We start from the raw sequence: 16,270 nt of genomic DNA, 5'->3' as shown, positions 1-16,270 counted from the left end.
TGCATATGATTGCATGCCAATGTGCATTGGCTCGTTTAGTCACACTCGAAGCAGACTGGCCTCTCTAGCGAGATTCCTATTCGTCGGTCTGTCCGACGTACGTTGAACGTGACCGACTGAATGCGAACCAAGATTTCCCAGCAGAACATTGCCCAAAGCATCACACTGCCTCCATCGGCTTGCCTTCTTCCCATAGTGCATCCTGGTGTCATGTGTTCCCCAGGTAAGAGACACACACGCACCCGGCCATCCACGTGATTTAAAAGGAAACGTGACTCATCAGACTAGGCCACCTTCTTCCATTGCTCCATTGCTTTTTTCTGCTTCTAACACATCAACTTTGAGGACAAAATGTTCACTTGCTGCCTAATACATCCTAACAGGTGCCCTGATGAAGAGATGATCAGTGTTATTCACTTCACCTTTCAGTGGTCATAATGTTATGCCTGATCGGTGTATGTCATAATGGAAAAATTATACCCCATTACATATTTTCATCATGATGATAAAATTCCCATGGCTATTGTATCTGTGTATTGACATCAAAGGTTTCTCATTGAAAGCAAAGGAGTACATTGCATGTCTTAAAATGTGGTACCCTGTCTGTTAATGTGTACCCTGTTCATATGTGACAAGTTGGGAGTAAGAATGTGGTGTTGTTTTTTTATAATTTCTTGTTTCCTCTTAAAAAATGTTGACCCAAATACAAAATTCTGTCATCATTTAAACACTCTTATGTTGTCCAAACTCATATGACTTTCTTCTAAAGGGAAGATTTTCCGTGGTCTGTTACTCACAAAAGTTATTGTGCAGCTTCAGATGACTTTGCAAAAGTCACATAAAGCACACAAGTCATACTTTTATGGTACTTTTTTGTCACATTGGAACTCGTCCAGGTCTCTTTCAATATATGGAAAAAGAGCGGGCAGAATATTTTTCAAAACTCTTTTTGTGTTTCAAGGGAGAAAGAAAGTCAGTTTTTGAATGACATGTGGGTGAGTAAATCATAACAGAATTTTTTTATTTATTTTTTTTCACCATTGCCATCATCACCTCTCTTTTCCCTCCAAACCACTCACCAAAACAAATGTTTACTATTTTAGATAGTATTTATTAATATAGGATTGAAAGTACAATTCAGAAAGGAAAAGGAAACAATTGAACATTTATTGATTTTTTTTTTTTTTTTTTTTTTTTTTTTTTTTTTTTTTTGTTATTAGATATTTCTACATATCAGTTCAGCATCCTACAGGATGCCCTATTATTTGTCATGAAAAGATCATAATTTTGTAGAATATATCATAAATACTATCACGTGTACAACCATGCCTTACCTTACTTTGCTTTACATCTCTATGTGCACCAACCCATTTCCATAAGACTGTGTTACTGGCAATTTGTTGGTTTTGTCTCAGTCTATGTTAAATACTGTGTTACAATGCCAAAAAGTTTAAAGAATAATTCACGAAAACCAGTAGGTAAGTTAGCATTTGTTTTCTTATTTTCACGTTGTTTTATGTAAATGTGATTAATTTTATTGGAAATTCATTAAAAAAAAAAAAAAATACAGATAAAGAAAAAAGTTGACCTTCAGAAATTGTTTACAATGCATAACAAAATTCTGGAGAAAATAAAAAAAGAACACTGTTACCATTACTAACCTGTTCATCTGTATTTATGTCTTAGATGGACCCACATGAAAACATCCTTCTCAGTCCTCTGGAGATCAAGAATGAAATGGGCACATCAGAGTTAACCCTGGGTTTGGGCGACCCCCGTACCACCATGCTGGCCTTTGACAGCACCACGCTGCAGTATCGGAAAGCCGGTCTGGCCAGGCACAACTTTGGACGCAATGCCCTGGAACGGCATGTTGCTCAGAAGAAAAGCCGGCTACGACGGCGCACTTCACAGCTTAAAATCACTATCCCTGACTTAACTGATGTCAATTCAATCGACAAATGGTCGAGAATGATCTTCCCCACCGTATTTTCTTTCTTCAATGTCGTCTATTGGCTTTATTATGTCAACTAACTGGATTGCGGGGCCGTCCAAGAAGCGCCACTTATTTTTATGTCAGTATATTCTTCCGTTTTCCTGCGTCTGATTTTGCAATACAAGCAGGACTTATGTTGACAGATTAAAATCAGGACTATCTCTCTTTAACCTTGGGTTCACCTTAATTGCTGGCTGACACCGATACTCAAAAGAGGTTAAGAACAAATGGTGCCTATTCCAAAAATCAGTAGTTTTTAGTGCGTTTGAGTGTTTTGTTCAATATTTGGTTTGATTCAATTAAGATTTCTATTAAGACAAGGTGTATCTGTTTTGTTGCCAAATTATCAAATCAGTTATTGCTGCAAATTAGTTATCTTTTTACCAACAAAAAATTCAAAGACTGAAAGATTGGACATCCACAGCATTTCACTGTCAGTTCTTTCCTCCTTTAGCAATTGTTAAGGAAGCAGCACTCAGTAATTTAATATTTCTATACCTTTATTTGTAAAGTTAATTGTTTTCACAGCCTTTTGAGTAAGGAGATAATATGAATAGTTTTATCATAAGGTTGTATTTTCTACTTTACACACAGATGATAGTTTATTTATTCAAGAGAATTTATTATACACTTTTACTTAACCTCATTTATTTTGATGAAACACGTCTCTCAGATCCTGTACTCCAAATTTTATTGACACTTTGGTAAGCTTTATATTTCCAAAATGCTTATATTATGTTTAATTTCGATGTTCAGCATGCTATGGAAGTTGAAGGCATTACTATTACTAACACAAATAACTCAACTCGGCTGCTAACTCTAATAATTTTTATAGCTCCCATCAATCTTGCGTAATGCTAGTCTATCCGTTAGCATTCCCATCATTCATCTCAATAGCAGTTGTTCTACTGATGTTTGAAAGTATGTGACCTGAATGCTGCCATCATTGTTCATGATAGTGAAAATGCAATATGACTCATTGTTATTCAGCAGGAAATGACAATGCTTATTGGCTGATAGCATCAGAGGAACAAACCTAAATCCAAACCCTTCAGCAGCGATAATCCTGAGCTGTGATGTGAATGGCAGCAGACAAGGAAAAATATAAGCCTTTTTTTCCGTTCATAAGAGCACTCCAAAAACCATGCCACTGGCACAAAAAAAAAAAAAAAAAAAAAAATTAAATATTTTATTCTTCAGACTATATGATTGCTTTTGAATAGCAAAATTATGTAGTTACAACATCTAGTGACCAGCCAAACCTTGACACCTTGTGTGTAGTCTCAAACTGTTCTCACTCCGAAGCCATTTAAAACATCATACATTGTCCAGTGCCTTGCCACTATTAAGACGCTAAAGGCACACATTTGGTTAGTTTGGATTTTAATAGACAAATACTTAAGAGTTTATGAATGGATCACTATTACAGTGATTATTATTTTTCTAGCATTATATGTTTGACAACAGTTCTTTTAACTCTAAAAGATGGAGTGTGCAGCTTTTCATTTCTTAAACAACCATGTAGGAAGACATATCATGGACATATTCCAGGATGACAATGTCAAGATTCATCATGCTCAAATTGTGTGGGGGGGGGGGGCATGAAGAATCATTTTCACACATGAATTGGCACCCCTGAGTCCTGACCTTAATTTCATGGAAATTCTTTGGGGTGTGCTGAAGGACACTTTACAGAGTGCTTGACTCTTGCATTGTCTTGCACCAAAAAATTGATGCACCTCTTGATGGAAATAAATGTTGTGATGTTATTTCCATCAAGAGGTGCATACATTTTTGGTCAAGATCTTGTATTGACAATGCAAGAGCAAAGAGCTTCAGTTTTTAATGCCTTGGGAGTGAGAATAGAATAAAAATCTTGTTCACAAAGTTTATTCTGGGCAAGCACTGCATGCTTAAAAAGAAAGAGACTGAGATGTAAAATGACCAACTACAGTTTGCTTGTTTATTGTGTGATGTTTAAGAGGTAAATCTGACATTGATGGCACAGACGTTTCGGTGAATAGTTGTACAGAAACACTGAAGAGATTAATGCGAATTGTGCAGAGACCACAATGTGAACAGAGCGTCTTGGGTTACGACTGTAACCCTGGCTACCTGAGAACAGGGAACGAGACACTGCATCCTGAGACACTTTGGGAAACGCCTCTGCTTGACTGGTATCTGAAGCAACTGTAAAATCACGGCAATCCTATTGGCCGGTGACAGCCTATGACATACTAGTGCAACCAGAAAGTATGTAAGTGGCGCCTAGAGAACATGTAATCCACTTCTTTGTCCGAAGGGACTGAACAGGCAGCCCGGAGACATGGATATGAGATGCAGTGTCTCGTTCCCTGTTCTCAGGGAACCAGGGTTACAGTCATAACCCGAGACATTCCATTTTGAAAGGGAACTTGCACTGCGCCCTGTCAAAAGCCGCTCAAAGGCTTGGAACCAGCATCTTCACTGGGAAGAGATTCTTTTAAGGGAGTATGGCCAGGGGCCAAAAGGAGACACCAGGGAGGCTAACCCGGTCTGACTTGTGACCTAGTCTAGCCAACAACCTGTCTGTTTCCTAAACAGAGCCTCCTACCATACTTGCCTCATGAGAGGCAACCAGTGAGAGGGACTGCAGAAGAGGTAGTAGCCAGCTCACTCTGGACAAAGAGACGGGCATCCTGGGGAGCAGGACTCGCTTTCCAAACTCTTACAAATGAGGGAAGTTACTCTGCTCGACCCTGGACCTACAGAGCGCTTCTTTTTCAAAGCACTATGGATGCTGGGTACTCTACATAGGGTCCCCAATGAGAGGAGTATCTCTAGCTCTATCAAGAGCTGATCTACCAAGGGGGTTCACAAGAATCTCTCGACCTTTCAGACTAAACTCAGGGAGCGAGGCTCTCTATAGGACGATCCTCTCAAACGAGGGAGTACCTACAGCTCTAAAAAAAAAAGCTGATCTACCAGGGAGGTCTCACGTGAGTCATTCGACCTTCTGACCAGACTCAGGGAGCGAGGTACTCTACAGAATGACCCTCTAACACGAAGGGAGTACTACCTATGCTCGACCAAGTAGAACATCAACCAAGCTCTGGGGCTAGAATCAGGGAGGCTCCTGTGGAGCCTGCAACATAAACTCAATCTGTGTACTAGCTAGAAGTGCTAGGAGTGTAGTTCGACCCGGAGGGTCACCATCAAGGCGGCCCGAGGAGGGTAAACTACTTGAAAAACGAGCCACCAGAGGTGTGTAGGCTTGGAATACTCATTCACATTGCCACAAAGCGATGTACTCAGCTTATCACTTTCTACCCTTTAAACAAGGGGAGTGCAGATCTCATGCAACCAGACTGTTGAGGAGGCCTCTTAATAGGGCCTACTACTACAGAATATCACGGGCATGGGCTCAGGGCTAATGCTTGAGTTCTAAGGGGGTGTACTCAACACCATCCTGAATAGGAGGGAGTACTTAATTGGCTTGACCTGAGCATCATTGGTGTTGAACACAATGTTGAGCACTATTAGAGGATCCTGAACAAGGGGACTTAATATCAACTTGACCCAAGAGAAAGCTCAACGAACAATGACTCTTGCTCAGAGACAGGTTGCTGTCTGAGCTAAGCTCTGGAGGAGTGGAGGCCTCAACGGGATAAATTTTCACGGAAGGGGCCTAGGACGCTCGTAGACCCGGACCTGCACTTCTTTTTATTTATTTTTTTTTTTTGTAAACAAGTTTTGAATACTGGTCCAGTCTTTCAGCAGGTCACTCGGTATGCTTAAAGCACTGCCATAGTGTGCAGCACAGCATGACCTGCTGCCGTGTATGTCCTGCCATATAAGGGCAGAGCCAAAGCTTTTGAGTCGATTTATTTATTTATTTTTTTCGCAAGATATTACGGAAATGTCTCGAGAGCTCATGGAAGCTGGGGGTTATGGCTGGAAAGAAACCGTTCGTGTTTCCAATCTTACAGGAGCGGTCTCTACACTAACACGCTCTCATGGCAGCAGACGGCTGCTTAACACACGCTCCATAACACCCAACAACTCATCATACGTGGGGCAGAGCGGCTGCGAGGGCTCGGATGTCTTGCCTTCTTCGCCCTCAACAGCCATCTTTTGCTCTTTCTGCATGATGCCAGCGAAGCACTGTCTGTTGATCCTGAGGATGCAAGAGAAAATGTGTCCTCACTCTTGTCAGTCCCTGAAGTGTGCGAAAGATTAACTTCAACGAGCTCCCTCTGTGAGCCCTATGATCTCAGTCTCCTCTCCACCTCAGCATGAGCCACCGGGCACAGAAGCCCTTGAGAAGAGAGACAAACAAGAGTGGAACTTCCACAGCCAGAAATGCTCACAGTGCATACCAACAGCTCCCTCAGGAACTGAGTGTGCATGCTCTAACAAAGAACGCACAAGTCATGTGTGTTATTGAGTGTCAAATATGTATGACATGGATCGTGCACACAGCTTGAAACATTTGCTTTAACAAGTCATTTTTACGTAGATTTGAACAGCGTGCTTCAAACAAACAGTCCCTGAAGACGAAAATAGGATGACGTTCTCTAGGCGCCCCTTACATACTTCGTCATAGGCTGTTGCCGGCCAATAGGATTGCCGTGATTCTACAGTTGCTTCAGGTACCAGTCACGCGGAGGCGTTCCCCAAAGTGTCTCAGGACGCAGTGCAAGTTCCTTTTTGAAAGGGAACTTCAACTGTCTAAATACAATAACATATTCCTCTGGTTTCACAAACGAGGCTTAAGCTAGTCCCAGACTGAAATGCATGTTTGAGCTCTTTTAACTGAAAGCAGCTTGCACTGACATATCTGTTTTGTCTCAAGATACACACCAGTAATGTTTTCTTCTAAAGCACGTTTATAAAAGCTTCTTAAATGCCCTAATTGAACTAAGGCTTAATCCTGGTTTAATCTAAGCGCTGTCTGTAAAACTGGGCCATTATTTCACACACATATAACTAAAATCAAAGCAGACTATACGACTGGGTTACACTTTATTTCGATGGTCCACTTTAGACATTCTACTAACTATAAATAATCTGCCAAGTACATGTCAACTAACTCTCATTAGAGTATTAGAGTATGTAGTAGACTGTTAGTAGACTGTTCTTGTTAGGTTCAGATTAGTAGAATAAGTTGACGTACTTGCAAGGTTACTTATAGTCAATAAAACCATCGAAGTAAAGTGTTAGTAGATATTAAGAAGACAGTCTACTAATATTCTAATGACTGCTAGTTGACAAGTAGTTGCAAAGTTACTTATAGTTAGTAGAATGACAAAAGTGGACTATCAAAATAAAGTGTTACCTACAGTTGCACTGGAAGATGTCTCGTTTACCAGCTGCACATTGCCTCAAACAAAACATTTACTGTATTCCAAAGATTGAAGTCTATGAACCTCAAAATCTTTGGCAAATCTAGTGACAAGCATCTTGAAGGATTAAACATATTCATACTGATTTTGTTTTAAAAAGCCAGCAGTTAAGGAATCTCTTGGCTTTGTCAATGAAAAATAGTAAACAAATATTAATTCCTTTGTGTTATGTATTGTAAATATCACTTGTACAGAATTGTTAAAAAACTCTTTGTATTCAGAAAAAGAGAGTAGCTCTGTGTTTACATGAAATGAATTGAAAATGGTGGATTATTGAGATGGTGGAAGGGCTCATGGTGTAAAACCAATACTGTAATTTCATCATGACACGTGATGAATTCCATCTAAAAGAGCCAGTCAGAGCCCATCATCCTCCACCTGTGAGAAGGGCATATGAATATAGTTTAGCCTTACAATGCTTGAAAAGAAAAATTAAAAGCACAACACTGACCAGATTTAATCGAGGAAAGTATATACTCATCTTTATTTATACATTTACTTTTCATTACATATTTTCACACTAATTTATTATTGAAATTACATTTTTTTTTTTTTTTTTTTTTTTTAAATGGTACAGTACATCGGTCATAATCAATTAATTTTTAAATATGTGTAATCATGATGGACCTGCATGCAAGACATTTTCCATCAAGGTATGCAATTTCAATTTTTATCAAGTCATAGAGATAAAATAAAACAATACGTATCATGCTCACCAAGATTTCTTTGTAGTTTGGCATTTCATATCTCAATATATCAATCTATTTTCTTGACCTTTTTTTAAGATCAAAACACAACAGGGTTGAAACAACACAGAATAAGTTAAAAGCTCAAGGAAATGATAATTAACATTGATTTGGTTTGATTTGATTTGATTTTCTTATCTCCCAGCCCCTTTGATGTTGAGTAATATCGAATGAAACACTAACTAAATCTTACGAAACACTAGTCTATTCATAACCAGGGAATTGTGGACTTATAAGCATGCAGGAAATCAAGCAACACATACTTATTACCCATGTTTAATAATGCATCTCTAACTCACATCTTTACTGCATGCAATACTGGCACCATACATTCAAAAACATATTTTGCAATTCATACTGCTAAACTGATCTAAAAAGTCAAATGACAAATTAGTAGTATTTTACTTATATATAAGCATAGCTTCTTCACTGAAGGATCAGAAATGTATGAATGCATTTAATTACAAGCCTGTGGACAAGGAAATTAACAGTTATTAACAGTGATTGTATATTTATAGTGATGGTAAGTGATTATGTAACAATTAAGTGTAACAATGTGATATTTTAGGCACTGATTCTGCTGTCCATTTGTCACAATTACTTTTTTTCTCCAAGATCAATGCTTAAAACATCTGTATATTTCGTTGAGATTCATATAATTCACATGTATTCATGCACACAGAAATGGTTTTCTTTGCCCATTCTTTACAAGTTGTTACAAACTTCAGAGTTATTCAATTCTGATTTGTTTATGTTAGTCTCAGCTGCAGAAGATATCTCGGTGGTGTACATTATTAAAGGAAATAATGGAAGGAGAACCTGGGCATTAGGACTTATTTTAATAAATTCCAAAAACTATTTCTAGATGTAAATATGAACTATAGTACTAAACATCCAATTGGAGCAGGGTGTTCATGTAAATACAAAATTATTTCTAACAATGTGTAATGTAATATTTCTAAGCTTTCTGGTTTGTACTTTACTGGTTAATGCAAAGCTTACTACAAAGCAATGTTATGGAAAATACTTGATGACAAATCAATAATGTAAACAATTTGAAACTGGCTCTCCTTAGTAAACCAATATTTCTTGTTTTCACATCTTTTTTGCCTAGCGTAAAGTCTATAAGTCAATACTCAGCATTGTTTATTGTGTAGTCCTTTCTCTTTCTGTTGCTTTCTAGCATTCTTTATCAAAAACACACTGGCGTTCAAAAAAAACGACAATGGTTTATTTATTTTTTTTCTTTGTTATATTTCTCAATTGTATTTTCCCTCTCATGTCCTAAAAATTACTAGATACCACAATTAGGCCTTTTTAGCTGTTTTAACAGAACATTGTGTGTGATTGTGTTGGGGGAGACCCAGAAACAAAGAAAAGGGTCTATGAATGTGTGTGAGCACAAGTTTCTGAGAAAATGCACAAATGTCAAACACTTGGTAACTGCTTTGCTTTTTGTTTGTGCCTCTCATTATTTTACTTTTTTAATTAATATTTTTTATATATTTGTACTCCAACAAAATACTCCAACAAAAGCAGAAACTCATTTGAAAATGATAAAGATGGCAAACTGACTATGTTTTTTGCACATGTTCACAGATTAAGCCTTAGCTTCCATTCACAGAGGAGATGTAACAATATCTCAAAACATCAGAAATCAACAAGCCCTCTCTGACGCCAACCAGAGGGTCATCAGATGCATATGGACTGACAGAAAAAAAAAGAAAAAAGAAAAAAAAATCTGTTATAATCTTTGAAAATCTATGAACCCTCAATAAATACTGTATAAAACTCTAAAAGTGTTCGGATTCACAGTTTATGATGATTTTATTTTCTCTTTGTTCCTTTCTGAACTTCACAGAAATTCATGTCCTCAAGTCTACCTCACACATTCACTCACCCACATACAGTGCCATTATTGGTGGTCTGAATCTGTTTGATGTTATTAAAATATCAGTTACATATAGGCAACCTATCTGAGCCTGTTAATGTCCTACACTCTAATTCTCACTTTCCAAAATTAAAAATATCATTACACTGAGAAACAAACAATTGGGCAATAACTAAATTGTAATACTGAATCTGTAAAATTGGTCTCAAAATTATAGTTAGGCTACAATTGCAAGATATAGCTCTGATTGTTTGTAGTTGTTCAAGATCATCCTTTCAATTCATGAGTGTGAATTTGAACTGAATTGACACCCCACAGGATGTTGAATTGAAATTTGAACTGTAATGACAAGAAAATGGTTTTAAATTACAATTCAAATAAATTCAAGTCACACAAGAGAATAAAAATAATGAAACAATAAAATACATAATTTATAGCCTGATATACTCCATTTATAACTTTAACAGACACATTTTAATTTTATAAAACAATTAACACAATCATCAAAACAGACGTATTATACTGTAATATTATGTCTGTACATAAAAACACATTTCTGCAAGTGACATTTCCAAACTTAAAGGTACGATTATGTAACTTTAATTAAAGTGTAAATGAGTCAATACATCATATACTTCTTCCAAAACTTGTTTTTCTGATATAAGTGTTTAAATTTTAGACCTGGCGGTATGGTTTTTGCTGAAAATTGCGTACATTCCATAAAATAAGGCATTTGGTTATATTCAGTGGAGTTCGAGGGCTGTTTATGGTACTGCAGAAATTGTATTTTGTCCCTCTTCTCTTGCCGTACCGCAGCAGATTCCAGTCACGCTAATGTGGATATGTGCAGCTATCGTGCAACTCTTTAACAAATTAAATGTGATAATATGTTTTAAGTAAATCTTTTTTGATGCAATAGCTTGCATACATACATTTGAACATATATATTATGCATTTAACACTTTAACACAGTTGTCAAGATCGTTATAAATGTATTGAATTTCCTTGTGCATCACACTTGTGGGAACGAGTTAATTTCTTGTGGTCATTCTGTCAATAGTCTTGTGTAGCCAGACTGTCAGACTGACAGCAGAAGGTCTGGACTCAATAGCAGCTTTCCTTGGCCAAGGACCACCCAAAGGGCGCCTGACTGACATGCAAAGCAACCAATCACAGTTTGATTTGTTCCGTATCATGTTTAGGGGCATGAAAATATAATGTTGATGTCCCTACAATAACAGACCAGTGTGTAAAACTCTTGGATGTATTTTAAAGTCTATGCCGCAAACTTTACATACTTCACATACTTTTGAAAATCCAGCGTTTAGTTGATCATGATAAGCACTCAATGTCACAGTTGTAAACATGGCGGCTTTCTTTTTCCATGAGGGGGTTTGGCATCATGGTATTTTAGTTTCCAGGCCGACAGTTAAAGAATGCAACACACACGTCTCCCGGAAATCATGTCGAATTCAACCATTCAGATGATGACTTCAAAACCTGCTGTTTCCATTTTTGTGTGCCATATGCATCGGATGTTCAGCCAACCATTTGTGGGCGTGACGTCTGAGGCTGAGACTATTGTGTCAATATGTATTGAACCCACATGTCTATCCACATCTGTTGAGACTGTACTCCTCCAAAAAACGACCCTGTAGGTCGTTTTTTCAAGCACCTTATTACGACCTATATTTATGTTTTAAAGTCATGCGCCGCTCGCTGGCGTAAAAATAATGACAGTGTCGTGTTGTGTCTGTCGTCATGATCCTACTGTCGTATGACCGTCGTTACCAATCAAAATGCATGTTCATTTAAATGTAATGTGTGGACTTTTTACATGGTCCCTTACCCGCCATTTGTCCTATTTCCATTTAGCAAAACTCATTTTTTTATTAACAACTACACCTACCCCAACCCTAAACCTACCCTTAGTGATTTATAATGCATATACACTTTATGAGCACATGCGTTCCCTGGGATCGAGCCCACGATCACATGATCACATATTGTTGTATATTGCAATGCTCTACCAACTGAGCTATGTGAAACTCAAACTATGACGCAGATAAAAGGGTACAATGCATTAAAATGAAAGTGTCCTGCTGTCGATAGGGGCGCAACTTTAGCAAACGCTCCTATGGGTCATATTTCAGAGAAGTGACAAACAACCTATATGGGCATATTGGTTGGAGGACATGTTGCATCTGTTACACGTTATGGTGTGGGAGTGGCATAGGATAGTTGTCACAGCAAGCGAGAAAGGTTGATATAGAGCAGCTAAATCTCAATCCCCCGGGGAATCACCCATTTAAAAAAAAAATTCAGGAGAGTCTGCTGGGAAAAATATAATGCATCAGAGCTCATAAAAAAATGAGCTTAAACATTGACTAGGCTTTTTGGAGATGGCGAGAACTATGGGATTTTAAATGTTGTAAAAGTGATGCAGAGATGGTGTTTTATACTCAACAAGTGAGTATGGTATTTTATTGAATAGATAAACTGTCATATGTAGCTCTAACAGAGTTCACTGTAAAGCATCATCTATTGTAAAGGGTCATTTTATTACGGGTTGTTTTAGCACTGTGCTGGAATTTATTTCCAACGAAATACCGTGTCTATTAATGGGTAAAGCTACAATGATGTCTTCAGATAGTCGGCTTGAAATCCTTTCCATCTAAACTGGCTATATCTGATAAGCCTAGTAGTGAATGTTTTATGAGCAGTAGGATAATCTCTCTCTCTCTTTAGTTATGAGAAAGAACCATATTCATCCAGCCAAGAGGTTTGATGTTAAACGTCTGAAGATATCTGTCTGAAGAGTCATGCAAAGAGAATTTTCCTCAGGTATATAGTGCCAGAAAAAAGACAGATTGTGATGTAGATGGCAACCTGGGGACAAATGAAAAAAGCAGTAATGACTTTGAATTGAACTGTAATTCATTCTCAGTTTAGTTGTGAATGGCTCATAGTTCTGATAATGGTCTTAATGGTTTATATAAAAAAGAACAACCAACAAAAAAGACTGAAGTTATTTGAAAGAGAAAGTATACAAAGTATTATTTGCAGTGGACCTTCTATAATGTGTGTGGTCTCATGCAGCAACGCAATAATCCCTCCGGGAACCTTCATGTCAGTTGACAAGAAATGCAATCTGTACAGTTTTGGTATGAATGTAGCGACTGGGTTCATTTATATTTAAAAAGATGCTTGAAGGTACAGCGAGGCATAATCCTGAAGGAAGTTAGTCTGTGCAGCGCGAGCTGATGATATGCTGGCAATGTGCTAAAAAATTCTGTCATAAAACTGAGATATATATTCATTTAAACTGTCAAAATTCATTACTATTACGTAATATAGAATTTTGAAGCTGTGGCTATACTCTCTATACACTGGCTATTAACTTTCAGGTCATCTACTTCAGGTATTCTATTGTACCAGTTTGAAATGTAGACAACAAACAGAAACCATAGATATACATGAAAACAAAAAAGTATTTGGTCCCAATTTATATTAGGTGTCTTTAATTACTATGCTTTAATGCTTTACAAAATCCAAAATCACATACTTCCCTACTATATAGTAGGCGAAAAACAGTATGTGACAAAAGAAGTATGTCTGAATTCACAGTATTCATAAAAGAGTAGGCAAAAAGTACTTGGATGACCTACTACTTCCAATAAGATTCTGAAGTGTGCATACGATAGACAATTAACTATCCCATGAGTCTACAGGAGAGGATTTGCAATTGACACCTGGTGCAATTCGACACCAGGTGCAACCCAAGTGTTTTTTGTTAGTTTCAGCCCGACGCAGTTATCATTTTCACGTCCAGCGCCACGTTGTTTAAATAGCAATCTGTTAGGCCATCTGTTCATCCATGGGCGTGATGGTCTGAAAACGAGTTGTGTTCAGGTGCATTGTTGGCGTGTTGCTATTTTGAGGCAACTGAAAACGACTGTGCCATTGACCGACTGAAACCTGGTATAAAGTCAATGGCACAGTATTTATTTACTTATTCTTTGTTATTTAAAGGGCGGGTGCACAACACATGTACACTCTGCTTATTACACACACAGGGACACGCAGCAGCACACAAACATTTTCAATTATTAAAAATAAAAGGATTCCTCTCTGGAGAAGCGTTCAGTTTTTCTGCTTGCAACGTCCGCCATGTAAATAGTGAATCCGCCATGGTGCAAGCGCATCTGGCTTTTAAAGCGAATGGGAGATGACACTCTGATTGGTTTATTGCACGTTACGCCCAAAACACACCCATGACTCATTAAGAGACTATGTACAACCCTTTTAGGCCATGCACCGGGCGCGCGGACCATTTTTTCCGTCCTCAAACTAGCAAAAGACAATTCGGACACGCCCTAAGTGCACCTGTGCCATGCGCTTTAGACCATGTGCTTAGATTGTTAAAATAGGGCCCATAGCGTCCTTAATGACAGTAAAACGGACACAGGTGTGTCTAATTAGCATTCCGGGGAATGTGAATGGAGGCAAGGAGCCGAGGCATCTGGCGTGTTTGTGACAATACTTATTGTGTACATAAATTTTGTTCTGCACTTGCCAGATTTTCATTTGCTGCTGTTGAGCTTGGTATATGGGTAGGGAATACAGTGAACAGTGAAATTACACATGCATCAATATACTTTAAATATAAGTGCAATGTTGTTATTTTGTATGTATTTTAGCATTTTATACATGAATACATATTAGTAGTAGATACCCAAAATGTGGGTCCAAGTAAAAATGAGATAAACATGCCCATAATCATTGTGGTGAACTACATCTGTACTTCACTCAGGTCACTCACCTGTTAAGAAAAATAAAAAATAATAAAATAAAAATAAATAACTTCTTTATTAGTTTTTTTTTTTTTTCTGAAATTATATTTATGAACTGGTTCAAACCTTAGATTTTGATTTATCACTCTCTCTAAACCCCTATTAACACTTGAATGTACAAAAACATGCACATGGTTTTAGATTAGGTCATGGAAAATTAGAAAATGTCCAATGTAAAAGTTGTGTCCTGAAGCAAGACCAGCTGAGAACCACTGCCCCAGAGTATGCAACAAGTACTGAAACAGAGTTTAACCTTTAAAACCTTTCAAATTCAATTGACAGTCCCAAAATGATGTTTTTAAAGCTATGCTTTTCCTTCCATTATTATTTTTTTTTACCTTCTTTTTTGAAACCCGTGCTTGCATGAACATTTATCTGCCCTGCTTTGATGTTCAAATACTTTGATTCACCTGGTGCGGAAAGACAAATTTGCAGTGCAGTGAAAATAAAAAGCCATGCATTATTCAACAGCTGGGGCAGACCAGGAGCAGTGCCATCGAACACCATACACAAGCTAGGTTTAGATATATCCAAATACGCATGCACATAGAAATGGAGATACGCACGCACTGGAAGTCCATTGTATCTGGTTTGCTTTCTAATTACTTTTTAAAGCTTTTCACTTTTCCATTCTCCCAAAAGACATAACAACAACAGTTTTTTTTACACTGTTCTCATGACAAAAAATTGAGTAACTGAATTGATAAAATCTTCATACTGTACAAGAGTACAAACATTATCAAAATCTAGTGTACGGCCTTGATGTCTACTACTTTGATAGATACTTTCTCAGGCATTCTTGCTATATTTGTCCCTCATAAGTGACCAATTTGTAACACTCTTCATAGGTAGTAACACTGCATTAAATAACGTTCCTCACACAAAATGCTCAGGAGACTCAACAAACATTTATTTTCAATAGAATTTGATGTTGACAAAACCTATTAATGTAAACTACCCTTGATTTTGAGGCCATTTTCACATACACACACTATTCTCAGTATATACAAACACATCTATATGTGAGGAGCATAAATGCATAGAAAAGTAAAGTGAACCTTGAGAGCCATGTGTTCGCAATGAGTTTGTGTGGTGCATGCACATTTTAAGGTGATCTGAGAATGCTAAAAACAGTGTGTCATTAAATTGGATCCTTTTGTGGTTTAATAATCATACAAGGCCAGGGTCAAAGTTCCAAGAGGTCTAGTCTCTAATGGTTTGTACAGAAAGGGCAACATTTCCCCCCTTATCCTACTAATATAAATTTAGTTTAGTCAGTACAGCAAAAAAAAAAAAAAAAAAAATGTTGACTGTCTGAATAAAGCTTTAGAGACTAGACCTGACTAACCTTTGACATTGACCTATTATGATTATTAAATCACAAAAGGCTTCAGTTTAAT

General features: G+C 37.5%; 1 protein-coding gene across 2 annotated transcripts in view; it reads left to right on the top strand.

The window, feature by feature from the left end:
- Positions 1 to 9,925, top strand: part of LOC127503994 (gamma-aminobutyric acid receptor subunit beta-2) — a 117,128-nt gene extending 107,203 nt beyond the window's left edge. For both annotated transcript variants that reach the window (XM_051878289.1, XM_051878288.1), the window contains one exon: positions 1,687 to 9,925. In XM_051878289.1, coding sequence (XP_051734249.1) covers positions 1,687 to 2,034 — 348 coding nt within the window. In that variant the 3' untranslated portion in view covers positions 2,035 to 9,925. The remainder of the gene's footprint in view (positions 1 to 1,686) is intronic.
- The last annotated feature ends 6,345 nt before the right edge of the window (positions 9,926 to 16,270 follow it).

Source organism: Ctenopharyngodon idella, chromosome 21, assembly GCF_019924925.1.
Source record: "Ctenopharyngodon idella isolate HZGC_01 chromosome 21, HZGC01, whole genome shotgun sequence".
Taxonomy (NCBI): domain Eukaryota; kingdom Metazoa; phylum Chordata; class Actinopteri; order Cypriniformes; family Xenocyprididae; genus Ctenopharyngodon; species Ctenopharyngodon idella.
Note: the sequence above shows the minus strand (reverse complement) of the source record. Positions and strands in the feature narration are given on the sequence as shown.